Consider the following 26,214-nt stretch of genomic DNA (forward strand, 5'->3'; position numbering starts at 1 on the left):
TGCGAATTTCGCTCATCAGCGAGAGTATCCCTCCACCTAGACTACCTTTCGACTGTATCACTCTGGCTTGACCGCAATGAGTGACTATGCCAATGGCCACAAGCGCCGACGCTCTCATTCACCAAGTCGTCGGAGCCATCACGATGATTCTAGACCATACCGGGAACGGGCTGCGCCCCAGAGCAACAACAAGCCTCCTCAGCGATGGTCGCACCGAGAACAAATGAAGATCAACCAACTCCAAGAGGATGAACGAATGCGAGAATGGGTTGCACAAGAGGATGACTTTGTCTTAAAACAGGCTAAGAAAAAGGCAGAGATCCGCGTCAAGGAAGGCCGCGCCAAACCCATTGACTGGCTTGCTGTTACCCTGCGGGTTGTTGACCCTACGAGGGATCCATTGGATGAAGAGGTGGAAGAAAAGGACCTGGACTTTCTCGATCCAGACAGCGTCTTTGACGGATTGTCGGAAACACAATTGTCAGATCTGCGCAAAGACATCGACACATACCTGAACCTCGAGACGAACCGGAAGAACAGAGAGTATTGGCGGACGATGCAGATTATTTGCAGCGACAGGCAAAAGAAGACGAGGTCTCTCGGCCCTGAGGGTCGAGCAGTCAGCTCGGTCGCTGCAGACATTGACAACTTGTTAAGGCCCAAAACACACGAGCAGTTGGTCGTCCTCGAGAGGCAGATCCGCGCAAAACTTGACTCTGACGAGCCAATCGACACTGATTACTGGCAGCAACTGTTGGATAGTTTACTGGTATGGAAAGCCAAGGCCAAGATCAAGGCAGTCTACAAAGACGTCGTTGAATCTCGGTTAAAACGACTACGGTCAGAGAATCAGCGCAAGGCAGAACAAGCCGTACAGAGACTTGTCAATACCTTGTCACAGGTAGAGCAACACAAAACGATCGACCAGAAGTCACTCGACCCAGACCCTCTATTACAAATCGCGGCCAAGGACAAGAACCTTGAAACCTTGGACGAGTCAGCATTCCTACAGCAAATTGCAAAGAGTCGACGCAAGGTTCTCCAGATGGGCTATGTCCCGGCTCCCAAAGGATTGGCCGAACCAGTTTCAAATCGGTCTCGTCCAGCCAACCAACCACACAACATTGTTGACCCTACTGCGCGCTTCGATACTAGCACTGCTCCGTCCGACGACGTCTCCTCGTCCACCAAAGCGCTCTTGGATCGCGAAGTTGCCAAAGGCGTCAATGAAGATGAAGAGATCTTCGCGGGCGAGGAGGAAGTCACAACCTCGGCATCTCAAGCTGTGTGGATAGGCCAAGGCAAATACCGACCGCGGAAACCCAAATATTTCAACCGAGTTCAGATGGGGTACGAATGGAACAAATACAACCAGACGCATTACGACCACGACAATCCGCCTCCGAAAGTGGTTCAGGGTTATAAATTCCATGTCTTCTATCCCGACCTCATTGACCCAACCAAGGCGCCGACATATAAGATCATGAGAGAAGGGGGCCGGCGGAAAGGACAGACAATGGCTCCTGCCGGCGAAGAAGATACTTGCATCATCAGGTTCATGGCTGGTCCACCTTATGAGGATGTCGCCTTTCGAATTGTCGATCGGGATTGGGACTATTCAGCCAAGCACGATCGAGGGTTCAAAAGCACATTTGAACGGGGCATCTTGACTTTGCACTTTAGTTTCAAGCGGGTCATGTATCGAAAATAGTGAGACGGCTTCAGCCTTGAGCATTAATTGTAACATGCTCTACCAACAGATATGACTAGGAATGGATGATTGGTTTGTACGAGAACCATGCAGTATTGACAAGCGTGGATCATTGCGGTCTAAATGGAGATGATACGAAACTCCGTGCCTGGTCCAGAACTCCATGATCTTGACCATGCGCCGCACACGACGAAGTCTAAATCATTCCCAAGTTTCCATATCGCCATTTTTGAACACGTTCCTCAGGCCAGCACACCAGTTGGTCATGGCCAGCCAGCTAACCACCTGGTGCGCAAGCCGGTCTAATCGGCATGTTCGCCTCGACAATAATCAGCACTGTCGAAGCCGAACCTGCAGCCTCATGACAGAGTGTCCCACCGGAGATCGTCTTCTTGAAAGCTGGCTCGTTTGGCCGGCCAGAGTTGGGCTCAATACAGGCCGATCGTGATGTCACCACGGACTCGAGCGGTCAAGTGAACCTCAGCCTCCAAGTCCAGCTTGAGGCCGACCATCAATGCAGCGGGCTTCAGATTTCCAGAGTCGTCAGTTGCACCTTTGAGGAGACTGCCTGTGTTTGGGAAAAGGTCAGCATTGGTACACAACAGAAGCTCAACCATGAGCACTGAGCACTGCATCAAGGCTGAGACACGGTACCCAGATAAAACCCAGAATGAATGAATGGGCTGCTTCACTTACCAGCTGGCTGTGAAAGATAGTCAGAGGTTGGGGGCAGAGTTGAAGGGAATGGTGCGGTGGACTTTGCAATGGCCTTGCGGTTGCCTGCAGCCTGGCCATCGTCGCTTCCACTCGAATAGTCCTTGTCCATGTTCTTGTTTGCTGCGCTGTTGCAAGTTGTCAGTGGAATGCTGGTCAGGTTCAATATCATGGACGGGATCAGCTGGCACATACAGGGTGGCCATGGTGATTGATGCGGTTGGATTAAGGGACGGTTTTGGTCTTTCAAGATGAACTATGCAAATAAATGGATGCTATAGGCTCGGGCTGCTGCAAAAGAGATCAAACCAGTGATGACAATTATAGACTGTGAAGCTTGAAGATGTTTTTCATCAAGTCGTGGAGATGCGCCTTCTTTTATGTTCCCGACCGATCATCTTCATGATGAACCATTCTAGACTCTCAACCAAGTCTCCTGATATTCTCTACAGGAGAACCATGCTCAAGATCCGCCAATCGTCCGACCAGAAGGGGTTCCAGCAGTGTCTCGAGATAATACTATCCCCCGAACCTAACGGCCCACATGAGGAGGTTCCATATCGACAGACAGTACAGTATTGTCACAGTAACGATCTTGCACGATCTTTGAGTAAAGGAGGTTAACGGGTATTGTTTGTGTGGGCGACGATTTCAAGAAACAAGGCGAGTCGCAGGCTGTGGATCTTTGGATCTTTGTCACTGCGTTAATGCATGCTCGAAACCTCTGGGTGCCGCTGTGCGTGTCCATACTTATGGAAAGGTCTTTCGTTTGGCCTCTTTAGTCTCTCGCTTACTGACTTACGAGTACGCTTGCACATCCCCGCTGTGGTGTCGATGAAACATGCACCATCGTTGTGTTTCAGGCTGGCCCCCCGATCTGGCCACCGCGGTACACAACCACAAGAAGGTGGACTGATCATGTATAAGTATCTAGTACTAGACCGCCGTTTGTGGACGAATGGATCTCTGCTGCGAAGAACATGGAGGACAACTAAAAGTACTCCAGGTATTGTACTCCTATCATGCCAGGAGTACCCGCCTCAGACATCCCATCCTGACCAGCATCGGTCATCAACAAGTTTCCACCTTGTACTACTGACCAGCCATCTCGATCACTAGTTGATCACTAGAGATGGGGCTCCTGTGAACAAAGAATGGCTTGGGCTACGAAGGCAGTAAGTAGGCTTCCTGCTCAGACCACCTACCACAGTGCTTTGTTCTATACCTACATACTCGTACCTTTACATCTTTTTAGCACAAGGTCCAAGTTCGATACGTATACCCTTAGAGCAAGGGAGCAGACTAATAAGCGACTGACAAGACTGCGTCTCCATCTGGAAGGACTTTCCCCCCGCCCCAGCAACCATGGTGCTCTCTATGCTCGTCGCTATCATCACATGTCCTGCGATGCTGGCGACGGCCGAGGCCATCCGGCAAGGTCAGAGCAAGGAAAGACGGGAAGAGCATCGCGCGCGGAGATGTAATCTGGTCGTCACCTGTGTCAAGGCATCGACTAGGAGTGCTGAGCTGGACAATCGACTTGTGGTCCTGCGTGACGGAAAAGTAAGTTGCGACGTTCAGAGGAAGCTGTTCGATTGAACCCTCTCATGCATGTCATTCATCTTGGCCTTGTCGTTGTTGGCTACAACTGTGGGCTGACTCGAATGTCAATATAGCTCTACATTGACACAATGAGGCCAACTTTCAGGAAGCAGGCAGTGCAATCCAACGACGACTACGATGAGAAGAACGACCAGGAAATAGAATCTAGATCCCACGCATTCGCGGGCTACTACCTCCCATATCCAGACACCAAGTTCGAAGGCTTGGTGTCGACCATCTCCGACAAAACCCTCAACCTGAACTGGATCTACGTCGACAAAGACACATACCAAGTCAAGTACGGCTTGAGGGTAGACGCTCAGCCCAACATCACAGGGCCCTTTGACTGCACCAGGCAAGATCGACGAATGACTCTGGAAGGGTGGGAAGGCTTCGTGGCCGTCGAGGAAAGCCCCGGCGTTTGGGCACTCTACTTTGATCGCGACGACAATGGTCTCGACTCCAGGGTTGCACGGGGAACAAGAGTTCTGGAAGTCGAACTCTGGAGGAGGGAAAAGAGATGGACAAAGGATCCCTTGCAGAGGGAACAAGAGCAGGCAACTCAGAACACTCGGTAATGATCATATCGAGACAATCGAATCACATTGAATAGTAGCTAAATAGTTGATGCATAAATGAAACACCCCCAATATCTACCTATGTTTCTCCCGGCTGCAAACAGACTTGGTTTTGTTGCGTCTTCCGGTAAGTACATGCGCATATGAATCTGGGTTTGGCAATTGTTGTAGGGCCCAGTGCCCAGTCAGTCGTCTAGAATCCTAGGCGTAATACCGAACTCGACTCGAGCCTGGTGGAGCTAAAGATAATGTCAGAGATCAAAGAGTGGGATCACATATGCGACAGTACATGCTTTAAGCCATCATCAGCAGTTCCAGTGGCCTGACATGACAACTGACAAAACCTGGCCCCATAATTTCATTGTTTAGCCCCAAGTACGAGGGCTCGTTGCCATGCTGAGACGTTCTTCATGGAATATTTTGAGTGCCGCAATAGCCTCACTGTCTGAACATTACGTAGCGATGATTTGTTAGCGTTGCCGGCGTGTAGACATTGAAAGAAGCCTCGATAATCAATGGCATCCAACACAACCAACAGTGACACCATTTCGAGTCCCGATGAGCAGTGAGTTGTGTAGACGACCCTTCCATATTGCCTTTGACTGACCAACTCACCAGACTTGCGGCAACATTACAAAGGCCCCTAAGCGCAGACGTAAGACTAGACCGATTGCTGGGTCATCTGGACAATGTCGATAAGATTTTAATTTATGCATTCGGAGCATTTGATCGGTACTATATCTGCTGGCAGGATAAAACCGGAGGATATCGACAAGGTTCGTGGTCCCTCGGACCTTCCAATACTCTTGACTTATTGTTAACTCCTCTCAAGCGCGACAAGGCCTACCTTGTGCTCTCGACAAATGGTTGTTCCCTCCTCAAGGTTCTACGAGGGATCTTGCCACTCTGCAGGTGTCTCTAGGACACAACGATGAATTCTTTGCTTTTGATCAGTACGACCGAATCTCACATTTGAATAATGGCGTACGAGATGTTGTAAGCGGGGGACACATGAGACTTCAGAAGCGAGGATCCCTGAATACTGGTGATGTATTTACCAGCCGGAGGAAGTCGCACACGTTCACAAGTCTTGAGGTAGCCGGACACGACAGATACCGACCTCTTTCGATGGATCCACAACAAGGTCCACGAAAGCGATTACGGCCGCAGAGCATAGCGGTAGCCGGTATGTTTTCGCTAAGGAGTTCTCACGAGCGAAGTACCAGTCAGGATGAGCCTCGACCGAGAGGAGGGGCCAACATAGTGGATGCGAAATATCGTCGACCACTACCGGTACATCGTCCCCAATACTCGGATGCGGCAGTGCAAACGGATTTGGTAGAAAAGGAGCCTGCCGATGGAGTTATCGCAGGCTTGGACTCATTGGGAACAGACCAAAAGCTATTGCAAGAACCGTGCATATGCCCCATATCCCCAATAGTTTCGGAGAGATCATCAAGGACCCTGGATTCTGCTGCATCGCTTCTCAGTGTTTCCTCAACATATTCAAGGAACCCAGTCAGTATGGGGGGAATGGGCCGCTATTTTCGAGAAAGTCAATATCGACTGGGCGATGCGTTGATCAGAATACCAGCAATGGGAATCGGAGCCCACTGACGATGGGACGAAGATGAGGATGAGAACAAACTCAAACTTACTAGACTCTGAACATCCTGGGACCCCGGACGGAAATAGGCGAGTGCTCACATAAAAGGAAGCTGTTGTATCTCCGTAAGTCCACTCCACCAGCCGGAATGATGGCTCTCCAGACACAAAGGGACCATGACGCAAAGCATGGGTATTTGCTGCAGACAAGATCCGACAGAAGAGAAGTGACGACAGAAGAGGAAGTAGGGGTTGAACACTTCATTGAGGACAGCTGGAAGAAAGAAATATGAGAACGGGAGCGCAGTTGAGACGAATCTGGAAGAAGGAGCAGAAGGAGCGGAAGGAGCGGATGAAGCGACCCATCGAAGAAGGAGCAACTGGAAAAACAAATGTAAAGGAAGGAAGCATGGAGTAACGTCCAACCACCTGTATATCATTATAAGCCTCAACTTATTCTGGAGGACCTTTCACAGTTTGACATAGTCTCAACATTCAGGGGGGGACAAATAGACAACGCCGTCGCTCGCTAATCGACTTATGTGTCGAGAAAGCACCTCAAATCTAACAGAGCAAAAACAGCCATGTGCTCGATCCCTTCAAAATCCAGATCTCTTATTATTCAGGCTGGCCGCTCTCGACAGGGGAATCCTTCTTAGCCAACGGAGGGTTTATATTGGTGTCCTCGGAATCACTGCGAGGATCTTTTGCAGCCACATCGCCATTTCTGACGGGAATACCAGTCGGATCCGCGACGGGGTATGCCTGTCGTGAAAGCTTCTTTTCGCTCGGCGAGATTCCAAAATCCATTTCCCAAGTTTCTCTCTCGCGTACCATTTCCCTCTTCATCCACGGAATAGTAATGGCCGCCCATATGCCAGCCCAGACGAAGGGGACGCCCCAACCTAGACCTTGTCAGACCATTCATACATAGCTGAGGAACATTACGTAGCATACCTAAACCATACGCAACAGCCTTGGGTATCCGGTGAATAACAATGAGAACGGTGCAGACGATGGCTACTATGATAGCTGGAACGGACCAGAACCACGACTGCACTCGAAGCATTCGTCTGAACCGTGGGCTGGCCTTATATCTGGCAGCCAAGGCTTCTCGGAAGGGCCTCCCTGCTCCCGCGTTGACTGCAACCACATCTTCGACGAGATAATAGACTCCTGGATAGACCTCGCCGCCTTTGCTAGTGGAGCTGATGCGAAACGGGGCTGGTCTCTTCAGCTCGCTATAGGACGTGATCAGGAGGATAGGGCCTCCAAGACAGTATAGAATCGCAGGGCCAGGCATAGAAAGCACTCTGAGCCAGACGATGTGGGGGGCACTGCCGATGATCAGGAAGGCCGTTATGGCAGCAATGGTCAGGGAGAATATCCAATGGGTGATGTCAAAGGCCCAGCGATTGTTGGTACCCAGAGGCCGAAAGAAGTGTTCTTTCTTGATCAGTCGAAAGGATCGCACGGCAAACTCAACATAAGCTGGACCACCCCAAATTGTAGCGACGACCGCGAACACTGTAATGGCTTAGCGAACAAAGAGGAGTGAGAAGTGGGGCTAGGTCCATAGATACACACCTATCCATCCTTGGACATGTCCAGCAAATGTCATGGTGTAGTACAAGACAATGGGAACCACACAGGCATCGACCACCATGAGAAAGATTGTGAGGAATAACTTCCAACGCTTCCACCCACGCCGCCAAGTAAAGGGAAGTTGTGGGAGCAGGTCAGGATGGTTGTCGTAATATTGTTGTAGCGTGCTGGCTCGTCTCTTGAACTCTCGCTTGGTGGCTGCACGACTGTCATAATATGCATCTTGCTCCGGCTCATTCTCATCACTTCTCCTCCGTTCTCTTCTGTGCGGCGAACTCTTTCTTCGTCCTGTCAGGCTCAGTCCGCTGTCTGTTCTGACTGTCGCAAGGGGAGGTGGCGCTTGTAGAGGGGAGATCCCTGCATCAGGACTGAAGTGGACATTTCGACCTTCACCCGTTGGTGAGGTAATAGGTGATGAGGGAGGACCGTCGGTGTTCCGGTCAATCTCCAAAGTGGCCCGGCTTCCCCGGACGACCTCAGGCATGGTGGGTATAGGCCTGTAAACGTCAACAGCAGACAACGAGAGACATAGAGGCCAGAGTCGAGAGCAGATGGTCAAGGGAAAAGGTTTGACAGTGAAGAGGAGGTGAGATGTAGAATAGTAATCTGATCAAGGGCAGCCGGGGGTCGCGGAAATGAGACAGAATGCATCTCACATGCGGTACAGTGAAGTATCTCATTCCAACGTACCTTTCTTCCCTAGGGAGGGAGCCTTAGGTCATGGCTGAAGCGGGCCAAACACACACACACACGCATGCACCGGATTGCTGACTACGCGACGGCCCCAGAGACACCCCATGGGATTTTGAGTTGTCAGCCAAACGAGTTTCAGTTGGACAATCTCCGGATTGGGCCACGACGTCATAGCGTCAGATACAACCACTGTGATTGGTTGAAGTCCAACATCAGGTCTTGGCCTTGGCGGCCTTGATCCTGGCAAGAAAACTTCAAGCCTGGGCAAGCTCTCCGCCAAACAATCTCCTCTCAAGGCGCAGGGTGCCTTGATGTGCCTTGGTCGCCTCAAACAAGCCTTGAACAAGCAATATCTAGGTGTGTATGCATACGTTGCCGCTCTACCCCATCGAGCCCAAAGTCTAATGATTTGCCCAGACAAAAAGGATGTACAACCTGTCAACCTTGATCCAACATAACATCAAGATACGTTACATGTACCCACATCCCAGCCAGCTCGGCTTCAAAATGGCATATAATGCCCACTCCTTTTGCCCTGACCCGGCTTCCGCGTCTCGTGCAAGACCATAGGCCGACTTTCTTGGCTCGGGTTCTGCTGCCATATCCTTCCGCGAATTCTATCCCGATCGTCACTGTTTCTACATTCTCCCACGCAATCTGCCATGTGATTGGTATAATTGCAAACTCTGCAGAGATGCATTGTGATGGACATGATGACCGGAACGCGCCTTCTGTGAAGAAACGGCACTGATAGGGTCATAATTCTTTGGTCCTGTTACGCAGCAGCCTTGTCGTCTGAGCCTTCTGTCCAGACCGCACAGCATAACAGGAACAGCTACCTACCAGGTCAGCTGATTAGGGCTGTTGCCTTGTCCCAGCGAGGACACTCGCATTCTCTTCTTGAGGTACCCCTTTGGTGATGTGTATCCCATCATATGACAGCATCCGATTCTGGCCTACAGAGGATGGAGGGGCTGGAGCTAATGCGGGATGGCGTTTGAGCCCAACTGGCTGCAAGATCCCGCCTTGACAGCCGTTACCTTTTCCTCAAGTGCCACAGACTACTCTGCACTCTCACCATGCCTGATTGGACGCCAACTCTCAACCCACGCGGAACCAATCTGGATTTGCGGCTCACGGTACTCTACAGTCGTGGCTTGTCCCATTCTCCCTCTACCTGGATCTCGTTCTCAGCAACCACATCTGACTGCAGGTTGTCTTCAGGAACTCTTTGTTTGCCTTCCGCCACAGAGCCACTTGCCTGTTTGCAGGATGCTGCTTCTACAGCTTCCAATGTACCATGACCATGCATCCATAGGTGGATGATTTGCTACCCCCGTACCCTCTGCTTCAGACCCTATCATATTGCCAGTCTCTTCTTCATTCTTAATCCTTACAATTCTCCTTCCATTTTGATGCTGCTGCATAACTTCCATCCAGCTTTTTGCCCCAGCGCTTTTCCCTGCAACACCTAACTTCGTTAGGCATTCACTCTATTCCCACCATCAACATCTCGTATCATCAACTGTTTCTTACAAGCCGTGTTGGTCTTTCATTGTCTCTTTGAATCAGGATGAGGGCTCCCAAGTTGGAATGCGGTCCCTCGGCTCTAGACCAGCTTGACAATTCTTTCCTCTATTCACATTCCTCAGACGCTACTCTTCCCTCCACTGGCCTTTTTTATCGGCCTGTTGATGACGTTTCCACCTCTGAAACAAACCAACAATGGTATGACGGAACCTCTCTTCCGGCATTTGAACCGAAATTTGAGCTCGAGGATCTTCAGAGTCAGCTATTTAACAATCACTATGCCGACGACACACTCTGCCCTTACCAAGGCTCATATCACCAAGATGCCGACGTACACCTAACACCAACATGGCTCATGCCGCCAGATTATCCACATCCGCTCACCTTGAATGAACACCCTTGTGCTCCCCCAGCCATTCACTCTTTGCCTGGCTCTGCATACACTCCCGATGACATATCTACGCCATATTCAAGCTACTATCTCGATGAGAGCTCCGTTACAAGTGCATGGTCGTCACCTGGCTTTCCAGTCGCTCGGCCCGCATTACACATGCTCGACGATGGCGATGCAACGGATGACAAACCCTATGCTGCATTAATATATGATGCATTATTGCAAGCCCCAAACCACCGCATGATGCTGAGAGAGATTTATGACTGGTTTCGTGTTAACACCAACAAGGTTCAAGATAATGGATCCAATGGCTGGCAGAATAGTATCAGGCACAATCTCTCCATGAACAAGGTATGTCTCACAGCAAGTTTCTATTGTGGAAGGCGACACTGACACAGACCTAGGCATTCGAAAACGATCGAGAGGCTGGCCGGAGCAATTCAAGAAAGGCAACAAGTGTTTGGGTCTTGACTGAGGAAGCCATCCGCAACGGCGTGCAGTCGACCACGAGATATCGCAAATCTGGTGGTGGGAAAAGAGCACAAGGTCATAGGACGACAGCAGTCCAAAGACAGAGGTCAGGAGCACGAGGCGGCCGCGCAGCACGTCAAGGCCGAACGACGCGACATCGACGTCACGGGCACGAATTGACTTCTCACCCTTCACCAGCTTACAGTTCATTTACTCCCTCGTACTCATCCGACACGAGCGATTATCACGGGCTCGGACCTCAAGATTTGGGCCCAGCTTTCCACAGCTGCCCATTGACCCCGGTGGAAGGCCACAGCCAATTCTTTGATGAGCCACTGCCACCCATGACATTTCCGATCACTACACCCATGGAATTCACTTCGTATCATCCGAGTTCCACTATGACCGGAACAAACGCTTCTTTCAGCCTACCACTACGCCCCTCTTTGTCCCATTATATTGACGATGCAGGAGACATGCATCCGCAATGAATGCCTTTCCAGTTGATATGGTCACAGGTCTCCACAGCCACAGATGGAGCACCTCCTGTTTCGCACGCAAGCATCATGTTTCAGGGTCTAGAATTACGACGGCATGGCGTTGGGTGGGATGAATCTCGGGCACCTTCGATCTATTTCCGGCTCATGGTCATTTCAGGGCTCAGTCTAGTGGATTAAGATGTCTCCAAACAGTGAGAATGCGAGTCGGGGTTTCTCGACAAGTCACAACCGTGGCGAATCCAGCACGCCCATGCCTCGCGTGAGAGCTTTGGCAAACATCAGAGATACATAGTTACCATATTTTTGCTCATCGATCCACTCGCGGATGCAGGTTGCAACTTCAACTGCAACGGCCATCCTCGGCTGATTGATGGTAATCTTCATCCAGCCTAACCAGTTGGAATCTTCGCCGAATATCCCTTCATTAGTCGGGTAGTACAGCAGCTTTGCATGCATATAATGATCCATGGGATGGGCCATGGATCCACCACCTCATCGACGCACCGACTTTGCTTCCCTTGGGAGGTCGTGGGAGAGGGCGGTTTCCCCAGAGGCATATTCTCGTCACGAGCATGGCTTCGCTACTAACCGAGAAATGCGCGAGCTCTTCTCTGGGTTTGTCCAATCAAGTTCATTGCTACTGTCATGTCCCTGCACATGCGTTGGTCCTGGGCCTTGCCAGTCTGATTGCACTGGAATACAGGTCATCTCCAGTAATAGCAAAGTCCAATCTGCTATGCACGTCAGCCCGGCCTTCTTTGAAACCCTAGACGGTGGACTTGGGGACTACCTAAGTAGGGTTTACAGTCCAGGCTCGATGCCCGGGGTCAGCTTATTAAACAACCCGAGGATGGCGCCCATGAAACTAATTGATCTCTGGACCATAGACGCTGGCGATTTCATTCCAAAGTCCAACTAACGCACGCCACCTCTGCGCAGGAAGACGTGATCCGTCTTCCCGACAGCCAAATGACCCTTGTAGACAGCCCAAATCCAACGGTCTTCAATCCTTCTTCTTGGTGCATCGTGTTAGCGGTACGGACCGGCGGACCTGAGACGACGACTTCTGCCCAGACACCAAAGAGCTGACGATGCGGCGACAGGGTTACCTCTTATCGAGGCCAGCCTCCTGTATCATGATCAGCTATACCAATCAAAAATTGCCTAGGTCAATGCCAGTTAGCATTTCTTCATCGTCGGTTCGTGGACTTCGGCTAGGGACCATACAATGAACAATTCAGCGCGGGCTCAAGGGGGGCTTCTCTTCAAAGAAGTACATTGCGACGATACGCAGCCTTGAGACCAACGGACCCTACTTAGCCCTGGGGCTTGAAAGACTTATCCCCATGGACCCCGTCCCTGGTTATTAGGTGTGACGATCTACTATTCAACACCCCACGCGTCCCTATTACCCCTAGCCTGACAGCCGCTACTGCACGCATGCTTGACTTCGGATGTCGAATACAAATTACGGATACCGAATCATTGCATTTGAAGACCACGTTAACGGGCTAAATCTGGAATCGGTTATCGATCAAGACTCCCTCGATCTGACTATGTACATACCCCGATATCACATGCATGCCGAAAGGATGATGGTTCGGACATGAGATCTCGACCCAGACTCTCCTATCACTTATGGTCTGGGCGATGTCACCCACAATTAGCACCTGGTTGTCATTGCTAGCACATTGCCAGTTCGAAAATTTCTTCAGAACCTGTCATGACCGTTCGCAATCCAAATCCTTCGTATACGCAACAACTGCGGGGCCTGTCAATTTGGGAGAATGACAGTTGTTCGATTGGGTCGCAGTATCCTCACAAGGGACAACCTTGTAGCAGAAGCCGCTATCGCCATAAAGAGGGTGTCGGTGAGCAGAAGTGGCATGAGAATCTTGTGAGAGTTGATCTGGAACCATCTGTGCAGCCCCAGCGATGCACTTATTCATCACCAGATATTACATTCTGTGTCGTCCTTTCGGACGTCCCTCCAGAAAGTCCGGCATAAATCGCCAACTGCAACAATGTCTCCTAGGGACCCATGGTCATGACGAAAGGACGACCCCGGGCCAAACGACACTGACAGGGACATGGAGATGATGCGAAGCCACGCGGACGCGATCCTCGAGGCGACCCCAGAGTTCTCGGCCCATTCAACCCTGGCGTGCCTGGACAACCATGACAACTCAACTGTTGACAAAGTCAGTCTAACGTGGTCCATCCACCCCCCAAAGGACTGAAGGGGTCCTTCTCCCCTCCAAACCCAGAATCAAGCTGTCATGCCTGTCAACCATGCGTGTTCCCGCGACCTTGTAGCCTTCAGCCTTTCTTGGCCTGTTCCGCAACATGCACGCTTGATGTTTATGAGTAACGTGGCACGAATTCATCCCGGACCTGGTTACACCAGAGAAGGAAATTCACGCAACTGGCGGCATAGGACTTGCGTTGCGCGCATTCCACACCAACACCCTCGCATCCCCGGTCTCGTGTACCACTTTGCGCAGCCGTGCTGGATCAGGGAGACGTGGTTCGCCTATCTCCAAAGTACTTTCTGGCTTAGACATCTTTGACCTGTGCATGGCGTCGATTGTTCTGTCTCAAGGCCATCCTGCTAGACATTGTGCTGGTGGAAGTATTGTCTCTATGGTGCTTTCCTGTGTGAGAGAGGGGTACGTCAATGGCCCTCCCCCAGAAGCGGAAGTGGAAAAGGGAAACGTCTCTCATCTCACCCAGTCATCAGCAGAGACAGCCAGTATTGCCTTGGCTTGGTTTCATCTGGCCACTAAGGCGACATACACAGAAAGCACCAATGCTTAAGCTGCCAGAAACGGTTGTGTTACACGGCTGGGTATGGCTAAAGACCATCCCCAACAGATTCCAGACAGGGCTGCTCGCACCACCAAAGCCTTGCGGTAACATTGATATGCCTGACCACGGCGGACGGAAAGCATTGCTCGGATTGAATTTCCAGTGGTCTTGAGCACGAGGCGAAAGCCGTGTGCGAATCAATTTTTCCTGTGACGATGGGTATTGCAACCTTCTCCACAGATTCAGCGGAGAACTCCTTTGCTTGCTCTCCGTTCACATAAAAACTTTTGTGAAGCAGCCAAAGGCATTCTTTCAAAAGCATTCTCGAGTCCACAAGCCAGTCATGCCGCAACCTGGTTGCACGACGGTGTACCTCATTGATACGACAAAGGGAAGCGAGAGTGGCTAGGGTGGAAGAATCCCCCGAAGGAGAAAATTTGCGTGACCCTGGTGGACACCAGCAGATATGACAGTTTTGACAGCGGCTCCTTGTGCGACCGACGGATAGACAGCATCTTTTGCCTCCAGACTCGAAACGCCCGCAGAGCCACGGCAGGAGATCTCACGACACGGGATGGGAGAACATTTTGAACGCGTGAGATGAAACTGCGATCCTTGTCAATGGGCGTGCTTTGGTCATGGCATGTGAAAGATCTCTTCGCACCCGTTCTCACTTGGACCGACCTTCGGTTCCTGTCTCACCAAGGAAACAAGGATGGCCTTGGCCCTTGCTTTCCATCGCCTGCCGACTCCGTACAACGTCCATGGGACGCGTGGGCAAATGGGATCAACGGTGTCCAAGATCCGTCGCTGGAATCTCGCCGATTCGCCAGTGCTTGAGAATGGGTGAGTGACATGGGCCCTGTGATGTATCCTGGGCGACGCGATAAATGTTACCCGTTCCTCCATCTTGTGGGAGACTTTACCGAATCGATACAGAATGAGAAAGCCATGAAGCAGAAAAATATCCAGGAGAGCGAGCAATGAGACACAATCACGAATTTGAATGTCCTGTACCCCTTTAGGATTTCCCTCCCACCCTTGATTCCATTAACTTACTCATCCTGCTGACTTAGTGCCTTGACGGATAGAAAGCCCCTTGGGCGATTATTCATTCCATTTCTGCGCGTGTCTTGCTACGTCGATCACCTAGTGCTGAGTATAGTAACGTGACAATGTGAGACGAGACTGGGTTAGAGCCGTCACACTCGGACCTGAGGACACGACGAATCGACTCGTCGGCAGATATAGCTGTCAAACACGTGGAGAGGGGGCAAAGTAGAAGGGATGCCACAGGGTCCTCTACTCCTCCAATGTAAGAGCTGTTCATTACGACAGCATTTGTCCTGGTCCTCTTTCGGGCTTTGTGCTCTGTGGAATGATTAGGAGCATTTAGATTGGATCGGGAACAGGTTCGCTTCTGTGTGTGCATGATATTATGTGGAACCACGCGAAGGGAGGACCAGTCAAGAGAGAATGTTGCTGCGATGGGCATTCAGTGAGACGACGCGTCAACGTCTCCTGCAACGGTCATTGTTCTCGGCTTCATCGTCCAAGACATCTCTGCTGGAACGATGCCCGAACTGCGGTCATGGAGATCTCAAGTTAGCTCACGACAATATAGTGAACAAGTACTCGGAAGATGGTATCTGTACATCAGTAGCAACGATTCGTAAGATGGAAAATCCACCAACAGGGTGCATGCTCAGCCACTGTTGTAATGGTTACAACTGGGTTGCATAGGTATCGCATATCATCGCATCGTGCAAAGTTAGGTATCATTGATGTTGGATTCTTTTGATGGCAATGCCAATCTATTTGTCTGAGATGTACCCACTGGTGCATCTCAAGAAAAAATGCACACCCCTCGATCAAGACGCAAAATCCACTGGAGTGATTCTCCACCGCAATGCAGTACTTGGGTCGGAAGGTCAGATTCGACGATGGCCAGTCGGGACGGCATGTGACTGAGTTCCTCGGCGTCGTGCATGGCAAAACCTTGCGTCGACCATCAAGCCAGCTCGTTCTTTCCACGCATGCGGCCTGATACACATAGACACAATCCCACTGCCCCTGCCTGGGCACGGTACCTGTCCCCGACTCACCCAGGACAAATCAATCGCTTATTTCTTTCCAGTCTTTTTGGTCTCGGTCTCCTTCAGCACCTTCTTGACAATCTTTTGCTCCTCGATCAAGAAAGCTCGCACGATGCGGTCCCGGACACAGTTGCTGCATCTTGAACCACCGTAGGCGCGCTGGACGGTCTTCTGGGGTCGTGAAGTGGTAGCATATTGTCGGGGTCGGAGGGCTGGGACCTGTGAAGTGCAAAAAGATCTCACGTTAGCGAATTTATGCCTTTTTCTGGACTGCTGGCCGTCTTGTGCCATTGGGGATTGACGAGGTCAGGGAATGGGATGGAAGCCTTACACCGGCCAATTTGACACCGCAGTCACCGCATTTTGGTGCTGTTCCTCGCTTCTTGATGTGTAGCAACCGAAGTTTTCCACCGGGAGTCTTGATCACTCGGACGTTGTTCGAGGTTGTGTTGTATCTGTAAATCCATCACCTCATTAGCAAATGTTTCTCTTCACCTGCACCACCAAAACTTGGTCCACGGGAGATTCGTGATCGGAGGGAACGTACGGATTCCGGCGACGGTATTGAAGTCTGACACCTGCCATTGCGACGGTATTGAGAGTGGTGCAATGGGTTGGTTGAAGAAGTTGAGGTCGTTGGTCGAGATTCTATCCTGATTCCCTTGTTTGAAGATCTGACCCGAAGCCGAAAATCCAAAGTGCGTGAAGTCTTGGCGATCAGCCAAGATTGTTCTGTCACGTGATAGAATTATCTAACAAGGCTGGGCTGCGCTGCACCTTGGCTAACTCCTTCCCAAAAAGGACTAGTGTGGCCCCTCCACCTGTAGAGCAAAATATCTGCCACTGTGAGCGTTGCGGAGGCAAGAACTAGCCTCATCCAAGTCTTAATCAAAGAAATCTCAATCAGAGGCTGCCACTCGAAATCTCTTCGATTGCTGGCTGGCACGCCCTTAATTGAAACTACCATCCAGGGATCCTTTGGTATTTGCGGTGAACAACTCGCATTTCCTCCATGGTAAGACACCTCTCCATATCGTCGGAGTAAAGCCGTCAATTCATCCTTTTCAACCACAACAGTTACCATAAGTCGCGTCCGGAGCAATGGCTTCAATCCCTCCTCCGCCTCCTCCAGGATGGGGTGCCGGTCCCCCACCTCCTCCGGGCATGGCACCGCCGCCACCAGGATATCGTCCTCCCGTTGACCCTCAGGTCGCGAAATTTGCACAGAAGAAAAAGGAATGGCTGCGAGTACAGAGAAATCGGTTTGCCGAGAAACGCAAAGGCGGCTTCGTCGAAACACAGAAGGCAGACATGCCACCTGAGCATCTTCGCAAAATTGTCAGAGACATCGGCGATGTCAGCCAGAAGAAATTCAGTAGTGACAAGCGAAGTTATCTCGGCGCCCTCAAGTACATGCCACATGCTGTCTTGAAGTTGTTGGAGAATATGCCGATGCCTTGGGAGAGTGCCCGTGAAGTCAAGGTTCTATACCATGTCAATGGATGTCTTACGCTGGTCAATGAAGTCCCTCGTGTGATTGAACCTGTGTTTCATGCACAATGGGCGACGATGTGGGTCTCGATGCGCAGAGAGAAGAGCGACCGAAGACATTTCAAACGCATGCGGTTCCCACCATTCGACGATGAGGAACCTCCTCTATCTTGGTCCGAAAATATCGAAGATGTCGAGCCCCTCGAGCCAATTCAAATGGAATTGGACGAAGGCGAAGATGGACCAGTCTATGAGTGGTTCTACGAACATCGGCCACTGCTTGACACACCCCATGTCAACGGTCCAAGTTATAGAACCTGGAACCTCACCTTACCCCAGATGGCTACGCTCTACAGACTGTCTCATCAGTTGCTGAGTGATGTTGTGGACAAAAACTACTTCCACATGTTTGACAGGCAAAGCTTCTTCACCGCAAAGGCTCTGAATGTTGCCATCCCTGGTGGGCCTCGGTTTGAGCCTTTGTACAAGGATATCGATCCTAACGACGAGGACTTTGGTGAATTCAACGCCATTGATCGAATCATTTTCCGCGCACCCATTCGCACCGAGTATCGAGTTGCCTTTCCATACTTGTACAATTCTCTACCAAGAAGCGTCAAATTGGCTTGGTATTCTCACCCCCAGGTCGTCTACGTCCGGTCCGAGGTGCCCGATCTCCCAGCGTTCTATTTCGACCCTGTCATCAATCCAATCTCTTCGAGATCCGTTGCTCCCAAAAATATCACCGTCAGCCATGAGGATGAGATCTTTGGCGTGGGAAACAACGAAGATGAGGACTTTGAGTTGCCAGGAAACGTCGAGCCCTTCTTGGCAGATGAAGAGCTCTACACCAGCGAAACAACATCCGCGATCGCGCTCTGGTGGGCTCCATTTCCCTTCGATCGACGATCAGGTAAAATGGTCAGGGCTCAAGATGTGCCATTGGTCAAGCAATGGTATCTTGAACACTGCCCATCTGGTCAGCCTGTCAAGGTTCGCGTTTCCTATCAGAAGCTCCTCAAGTCATTCGTTCTCAATGAATTGCACAAGAAAAAACCAAAGGCCCAGAGCAAGCAGGACTTGCTGAAGACACTGAAATCCACAAAGTTCTTCCAGCAAACCACCATCGATTGGGTTGAAGCTGGTCTCCAAGTATGCAGACAAGGCTTTAACATGCTCAATCTCCTCATCCATCGCAAAAATCTTACCTACCTCCATCTTGACTACAACTTCAACTTGAAGCCTGTCAAAACACTGACGACCAAGGAGCGGAAGAAATCAAGATTTGGCAATGCCTTCCACCTGATGCGTGAAATCCTGAGATTGACCAAGTTGATCGTGGATGCACAAGTTCAGTATCGCCTCGGCAATATTGACGCCTTTCAGCTTGCCGACGGCATATTGTACGCGTTCAACCATGTTGGTCAGCTCACTGGCATGTATCGGTACAAATACAAGCTCATGCATCAAATCCGGTCTTGTAAGGATCTCAAACATTTAATCTACTACCGATTCAACTCCGGCCCAGTTGGGAAGGGCCCTGGATGTGGTTTCTGGGCACCGGCCTGGCGAGTCTGGCTTTTCTTCCTGCGAGGCATCATCCCTCTACTAGAGCGGTGGCTGGGCAACCTGCTCTCCAGACAGTTCGAAGGCCGACATAGTAAAGGGGTGGCAAAGACAGTCACTAAACAACGAGTGGAGTCTCATTTCGATCTCGAATTGAGAGCATCTGTTATGGCGGACTTGATGGATATGATGCCCGAAGGCATTCGCCAAAACAAGGTCAACACTGTCCTGCAACATCTTTCAGAAGCCTGGCGTTGCTGGAAGAGTAACATTCCTTGGAAGGTTCCTGGTCTACCGGCTCCAATTGAGAATATCATCCTTCGCTATGTCAAAAGCAAGGCGGATTGGTGGGTTTCTGTTGCACATTACAACAGAGAAAGAATTCGAAGAGGCGCCACCGTTGACAAGACCGTCGCAAAGAAGAACCTTGGCCGGTTGACTCGACTTTGGTTGAAAGCTGAACAAGAAAGACAACACAACTACCTGAAGGATGGCCCCTACGTTTCTTCTGAAGAAGCAGTTGCAATTTATACGACGACGGTACATTGGCTAGAGTCTCGAAAATTCTCCCCAATTCCTTTTCCCAGCGTCAGCTACAAACATGACACCAAGATCCTCATCCTAGCACTTGAAAGATTACGAGAAGCATACTCCGTAAAAGGTCGTCTCAACCAGAGCCAGCGAGAAGAGCTTGCTCTCATCGAACAAGCCTACGACTCTCCAGGAACAACGCTAGCAAGGATTAAACGCTTTCTCCTGACCCAGCGTGCCTTCAAAGAAGTTGGTATCGACATGAACGATAATTATAGTTCTATCAACCCTGTCTATGATATCGAACCCATTGAGAAGATCACCGACGCGTACCTCGACCAATACCTCTGGTATCAGGCTGATACCCGACACCTTTTCCCATCTTGGGTAAAGCCTTCCGACTCCGAGGTCCCCCCTCTCCTCGTTTACAAGTGGGCGCAAGGAATCAACAATCTCACTAACGTATGGGAAACTGCGGATGGAGAATGCAATGTCATGATCGAAACCCAGCTCTCAAAAGTTTATGAAAAGATTGATCTGACTCTGCTCAATCGCCTACTTCGTTTGATTATGGATCACAACCTTGCAGATTACATCACATCGAAGAACAATGTCCAATTGCATTACAAAGATATGAACCATACGAACAGCTATGGCATGATCCGCGGTCTACAATTTTCCGGCTTTGTTTTCCAGTACTATGGTCTAGTCATTGATCTGTTATTATTGGGTCTTCAACGAGCAAGCGATCTGGCTGGTCCGCCTCAATCTCCTAACGACTTTTTGCAATTCCGAGATCGAGAAACGGAAACCAGGCATCCAATTCGATTGTACACGAGATACATTGACAAGATCTGGGTGTTCCTCAGATTCACAGCGGAAGAATCAAAGGACCTCATACAGCGATTCCTGACGGAGCAGCCTGATCCCAACTTTGAAAACATCATTGGATACAAAAACAAGAAATGCTGGCCTCGCGATTCGCGTATGCGATTGATGAGACATGATGTCAATCTTGGTCGTGCGGTATTTTGGGATCTCAAAAACAGATTGCCTCGGTCAATCACGACCGTCGAATGGGACGACACATTTGCCAGTGTCTATTCCCGTGATAACCCAAATCTGTTATTCTCGATGAGCGGCTTCGAAGTTCGCATCTTGCCCAAGTCTCGCACCCTAAACGACGAATTTCCCATCAAGGATAGCGTCTGGGCACTTGCAAATAACGAGACCAAAGAGCGCACGGCCTATGCATTCCTTCAAGTCACAGAAGAAGATGTTCAGAAGTTCAACAATCGAATTAGGCAAATCTTGATGTCTTCAGGTTCCACGACATTCACCAAGATTGCCAACAAGTGGAACACAACCCTTATTGCATTGTTCACATACTATCGTGAGGCAGCAGTCTCCACAGTGAACCTTCTCGATACGATCGTCAAATGTGAAACCAAGATCCAGACTCGAGTAAAGATTGGGCTCAACTCGAAAATGCCTTCGAGATTTCCGCCTGCTGTTTTCTATACTCCAAAAGAACTCGGGGGTTTGGGGATGATCTCTGGCTCACACATTTTGATTCCCACGACCGACAAACGTTGGTCTAAACAAACCGACACTGGTGTTACCCACTACCGAGCGGGCATGACACATGATGAGGAGACTCTTATTCCCAATATCTTCCGTTACATCATTCCTTGGGAGGCTGAATTCATCGACTCTCAAAGAGTATGGACCGAGTACTCACAAAAGCGACTTGAAGCCAACCAGCAGAACCGCAGACTAACCCTTGAGGATCTCGAAGATAGTTGGGATCGAGGTTTACCACGTATCAACACCCTGTTTCAGAAGGATCGAAGTACTCTCAGCTTCGACAAGGGATTCAGAGCTCGCACAGAGTTTAAACAGTATCAACTCATGAAAAGCAATCCGTTTTGGTGGACCAGTCAAAGACACGACGGCAAGCTCTGGAATTTGAACGCTTACCGTACTGATGTGATTCAAGCCTTGGGTGGTGTCGAGACTATTCTCGAGCACACTTTGTTCAAAGCGACAGCTTTCCCGTCATGGGAAGGGCTCTTCTGGGAGCGTTCATCGGGCTTCGAGACTTCAATGCAATTTAAGAAGCTCACAAATGCACAGCGCTCTGGTCTCAACCAGATCCCCAACCGTCGCTTTACTCTGTGGTGGTTAGTATTCCCTTCTCCCACTTGTATTCCATGGTAACAAAGACTAACTCCTGCAATAGGTCAAGTACAATCAATCGTGCCGATGTTTACATTGGTTTCCAAGTCCAGCTCGATCTCACGGGCATCTTCTTGCACGGAAAGATTCCCACGTTAAAGATTTCGCTGATTCAAATCTTCCGAGCGCATTTGTGGCAAAAGATCCACGAGTCGGTTGTGATGGATTTATGCCAGGTCTTTGATCAAGAGCTCGAGCAACTTGGTATCGAGACCGTCCAGAAAGAGACTATTCATCCTCGAAAATCCTACAAGATGAACAGCTCATGTGCCGACATCCTTCTTTTCGCCAGCCACAAATGGAACGTCACACGGCCATCTCTATTGTTCGACACAAAGGATCAGATTGAAGCGACTACGACAAACAAGTTCTGGGTCGACGTACAACTACGATATGGCGATTATGATTCTCACGATATCGAACGTTATGTCAGGGCCAAATACCTTGACTATACCACAGATAGCATGAGTATCTACCCCTCGGCAACCGGTCTTATGATTGGCATTGATCTGGCTTATAACCTGTATTCTGCCTATGGACAATATTTCCCTGGGTTGAAAGCTCTGATCCAACAAGCTATGGCGAAAATCATGAAGGCAAATCCCGCTCTTTACGTCCTGCGAGAACGTATCCGGAAAGGTCTTCAACTGTATGCTTCGGAGAGCACACAGGAGTTTTTGAATTCTCAGAATTACTCTGAACTCTTCAGCAATGTCACGCAGCTGTTCATTGATGACACCAATGTGTATCGTGTGACAATCCACAAGACGTTTGAGGGCAACTTGACAACGAAACCTATCAACGGGGCTATCTTTATCTTCAACCCCAAGACAGGCCAGCTTTTCTTGAAGATCATCCATACAAGTGTATGGGCAGGACAGAAACGTCTCGGCCAATTGGCCAAGTGGAAGACGGCCGAAGAAGTAGCTGCGCTCATCCGCTCTCTTCCAGTCGAGGAACAACCCAAGCAATTGATCGTGACACGCAAAGGTCTCTTGGATCCACTTGAGGTGCATCTTCTCGATTTCCCCAACATCTCCATCCGAGCTTCGGAATTGCAGTTACCTTTCCAGGCTGCGATGAAGGTTGAGAAGCTTGCAGACATGATCCTTCAAGCAAAGGAGCCACAAATGGTGTTGTTTAATCTGTACGACGAGTGGCTGAAGACGATCTCATCATATACAGCATTCTCGCGGTTGGTCCTCATTTTGCGCGCTCTTCATGTCAATACCGACAAGACCAAACTGCTTCTTCGTCCGGACAAGACTGTCATTACTCAAGCACATCATATCTGGCCCAGTCTTTCAGATGAAGACTGGATCAAGGTGGAAGTCCAATTGCGTGACTTGATCCTCAATGACTATGGAAAGAAGAACAACGTCAACGTGCAATCCTTGACCAATAGTGAAATCAGAGACATTATCCTCGGTATGGAGATTTCCGCTCCATCAATGCAGAGACAGCAAGCTGCCGAGATTGAGAAGCAGCAGGCGGAACAGCAACAGTTGACTGCTGTGACTACCAAGACGCAAAACGTCAGAGGTGAAGAGATCATTGTCACGACAACTTCTCAATATGAACAGCAGTCATTTGCATCCAAGACCGAATGGAGAACTCGGGCAATCGCCACATCCAATCTGCGAAACCGCGCAAACAACATCTATATCTCTAGCGATGATGTCCAGGAGTCTGAAGAAGCGTATACTTACATTCTCCCCAAGAACATTCTCAAGAAATTCGTTACGATTGCAGACCTCCGTGTGCAAACGGCGGGATACATCTACGGGGTGTCGCCACCGGACAACGAACAGGTCAAGGAAATCCGCACCATAGTCATGGTGCCACAAGTTGGCAGCACACGCGACGTACAGTTGCCTCATCAACTCCCACAGCACGAGTACCTCAAGAACCTCGAGCCGTTGGGCATTATTCATACCAACTCTGGGAATGAGAGCACTTACATGTCTGCCGCCGATGTCACCACCCACGCTCGGTTAATGGCACAACACCCATCCTGGGACAAGAAAACAATCACCCTCACCGTGTCCTTTACACCAGGCTCTGTCTCCCTATCATCTTGGGCATTGACTCCAGAAGGCTACACGTGGGGTGCTGCGAACAAGGACACACAATCCGACAATCCGTCCGGGTTCTCAACGTCCTTTGGGTCCAAGACACAACTCTTGCTCTCTGACAAGATCCGTGGTCTGTTCCTGGTGCCCGAGACGGATGTGTGGAATTATAGTTTCATGGGCGCGAGTTTCGCCTCGGTGGAGAAGCGGCCGCTCTACGTCAAGATCGACACACCCAGACGTTTCTACGATGACTTGCATCGGCCTGTGCATTTTAGCAGTTTCAATGAGTTGGAGGATATTTGGGCGGATCGTGAGGATGCTTTTGCTTGAGATGTTGGGACGAAACACAAGATTGAGAAATGCACGTTGCGCAAAATCAGTGTACTTTTGTGGGCAATCAGCGTCGGAGCGCGAATTGGGAATACATGTATCGATCAGAAGGAGGCTTTGTCTATTGCTGCGAGGAAAATACCAGCAACTAGAAGACCTAGTAGATGCAAGGAAATGTATGAGTATTCTGATTTGAGTTGTTCTTCGCTAGGAGTAAATCGAGTCCATCTCAAGCATTGCTGAGGGACATTTTTGCCTCATTGTGTGAGCCCCCAACCTCCGGGGCGTGTTCCGCGAACCGAGTCTACATTTTATCTCATCCCAGACTCGTAGAAACTGTCTCTTTTCCTAGTTGAGGTGGTCAAGAACAAAGTATTTGGGGGTATCACAAGTAGCACAAGCAGTGTCCAGAACTGTGCCTTTAGTTTTCGCCTGGCCGAGGCCCATTTTTCTCCCAGGCTCAACCTCGAGTTTGGCAATTGCGAGTCGGGACAGGGATCGTTTGCTGGGTAGTTAACCATGTCTTCCTCCAGACCAGTATCGAGTTCAGTGTCGGCTCTGCATAACCTTTGCGCCATGTTTTCGAATCACATCTTCCATAATCTTCCGCACCTGCTTACAACCATCTACAGCTGTGGCGAGCATGCTCTCAACTTTTGCATTTGAGCCCCCAATGGCCACACGAGATTCCATGATCAGAACCGAAACTTTGTCTTCTTCGCCTTGTTGACCGGCAACGGTCGCTAGAGATAGGAAAGGTAGTTCTAGTTCTTCGGCGTTGTTCAGATCGAGCAGAGGTTCGGGCTTCAGAGACGATTCGTCGGGTGAGGTGATGTTCCCACTGGAGATGGCAGCCAAGATGGAGGGCATGGGAATGCCTGCATCAACTAGAGCAAGGCTGGCAGCATTCAGACAGGCGACTAGTAATGCGCCATCGAGGCTCAAAACATGAAGAGATATGGAGATAGCGGATCGAGGGTAGAGATGTGTGAAAAGGTGGCTTTGAAAGGCATGGGAAATCGTGGTCTGAAGTTCTTGTACTCGCTTGTCAAGGCGACTTCGTTTCCGGCGATCCATTTGTGCAAATGCTGCGACGTTCAATTCTGTTTCGATAATGGCATTATTGTTGTCTCGTTGACCTCGACTGGTAGAAGGTTAGCGCGTGCGAAATCGTTGGAGGAGGATTTGAGCTGACCCTTCTCTCGGACCGGTGACAGTACAGAGAACCATGGTATTTCCCATGGTGAGCAGACTGCTGCCATCGCTAGACGGTTGGGTAGAAATGGAGGCAGTAAACCGGCGCACTTCGTTCCAACGTCGACCATCCTGCCTGAGCAAGGTCTGTGAGTATGTAGAGAGGGTGTCTAGAGGCATGTTGAGGAGAGGGGCGGTAGGAGGGTGGGCAGGAGACCAGAAGAGTATGTTACGACGCTAAAGCCATCGTCTCAGTATAAGGTTGACTGTTTGAGTGCGCAGCGATCGAAGATGAGGCTGGTTGAGAGAGTATTTGCGCAGTTGGTCGTTTCGTATATGATATTTGAAGATCAGTCCCGTGCTTTGGCGGAATTTTCGTGTTGGAGAAATTTGGAGGGGAAGGCGCGCAGGACGTCATTCCAGTCGCGACTGCCGCGAGCATGAATGGTGACTCCCCGCGTTCCTTCCTCAATGCAATCCAC

At 50.1% G+C, this 26,214-nt stretch overlaps 7 protein-coding genes across 8 annotated transcripts; 3 read left to right on the forward strand and 4 right to left on the reverse strand.

The window, feature by feature from the left end:
* Positions 1 to 29: 29 nt before the first annotated feature.
* On the forward strand, positions 30 to 2,744 carry PV10_03573 (uncharacterized protein). The gene has a single exon (XM_016368044.1). It carries the CDS (start codon positions 77 to 79, stop codon positions 1,709 to 1,711), a length of 1,635 nt encoding a protein of 544 aa, XP_016227562.1. The 5' UTR covers positions 30 to 76; the 3' UTR covers positions 1,712 to 2,744.
* Positions 2,140 to 2,537, reverse strand: PV10_03574 (uncharacterized protein; the record flags this gene model as incomplete). Its single annotated transcript, XM_016368045.1, has 2 exons — positions 2,140 to 2,279; positions 2,408 to 2,537. 2 exons carry the CDS (start codon positions 2,535 to 2,537, stop codon positions 2,140 to 2,142), a joined length of 270 nt encoding a protein of 89 aa, XP_016227563.1.
* A 3,859-nt stretch (positions 2,745 to 6,603) lies between the features above and the next one.
* PV10_03575 (uncharacterized protein) lies at positions 6,604 to 8,593 on the reverse strand. Its single transcript, XM_016368046.1, has 3 exons — positions 7,798 to 8,593; positions 7,168 to 7,737; positions 6,604 to 7,115 (listed from the first exon to the last, which is right to left on the reverse strand). Exons 1-3 carry the CDS (start codon positions 8,297 to 8,299, stop codon positions 6,829 to 6,831), a joined length of 1,359 nt encoding a protein of 452 aa, XP_016227564.1. The 5' UTR covers positions 8,300 to 8,593; the 3' UTR covers positions 6,604 to 6,828.
* Positions 8,594 to 8,805: 212 nt separating this feature from the next.
* On the forward strand, positions 8,806 to 11,725 carry PV10_03576 (uncharacterized protein). Its single transcript, XM_016368047.1, has 3 exons — positions 8,806 to 8,865; positions 8,926 to 10,783; positions 10,837 to 11,725. Exons 2-3 carry the CDS (start codon positions 10,082 to 10,084, stop codon positions 11,392 to 11,394), a joined length of 1,260 nt encoding a protein of 419 aa, XP_016227565.1. The 5' UTR covers positions 8,806 to 8,865; positions 8,926 to 10,081; the 3' UTR covers positions 11,395 to 11,725.
* Positions 11,726 to 15,969: 4,244 nt separating this feature from the next.
* PV10_03577 (uncharacterized protein) lies at positions 15,970 to 16,963 on the reverse strand. The gene is made up of 3 exons (XM_016368048.1): positions 16,855 to 16,963; positions 16,639 to 16,762; positions 15,970 to 16,526 (listed from the first exon to the last, which is right to left on the reverse strand). Exons 1-3 carry the CDS (start codon positions 16,890 to 16,892, stop codon positions 16,335 to 16,337), a joined length of 354 nt encoding a protein of 117 aa, XP_016227566.1. The 5' UTR covers positions 16,893 to 16,963; the 3' UTR covers positions 15,970 to 16,334.
* A 218-nt stretch (positions 16,964 to 17,181) lies between these two features.
* On the forward strand, positions 17,182 to 24,798 carry PV10_03578. 2 transcript variants are annotated; one of them, XM_016368050.1, is made up of 3 exons: positions 17,182 to 17,322; positions 17,385 to 22,078; positions 22,138 to 24,798. In XM_016368050.1, the coding sequence occupies exons 2-3, from the start codon at positions 17,409 to 17,411 to the stop codon at positions 24,536 to 24,538; spliced, it is 7,071 nt and encodes a 2,356-aa protein (XP_016227568.1). In that variant the 5' UTR covers positions 17,182 to 17,322; positions 17,385 to 17,408; the 3' UTR covers positions 24,539 to 24,798. The 2 variants fall into 2 exon arrangements, with proteins under 2 accessions (XP_016227568.1, XP_016227567.1); XM_016368049.1 differs by having other exon boundaries at positions 17,182 to 22,078.
* Positions 24,799 to 24,898: 100 nt separating this feature from the next.
* On the reverse strand, positions 24,899 to 25,912 carry PV10_03579 (uncharacterized protein; the record flags this gene model as incomplete). Its single annotated transcript, XM_016368051.1, has 2 exons — positions 24,899 to 25,682; positions 25,734 to 25,912. The coding sequence occupies 2 exons, from the start codon at positions 25,910 to 25,912 to the stop codon at positions 25,085 to 25,087; spliced, it is 777 nt and encodes a 258-aa protein (XP_016227569.1). The 3' UTR covers positions 24,899 to 25,084.
* Positions 25,913 to 26,214: the final 302 nt, after the last annotated feature.

The sequence above is a fragment of the Exophiala mesophila genome, assembly GCF_000836275.1.
Source record: "Exophiala mesophila strain CBS 40295 unplaced genomic scaffold supercont1.2, whole genome shotgun sequence".
Taxonomy (NCBI): Eukaryota; Fungi; Ascomycota; class Eurotiomycetes; order Chaetothyriales; family Herpotrichiellaceae; genus Exophiala; species Exophiala mesophila.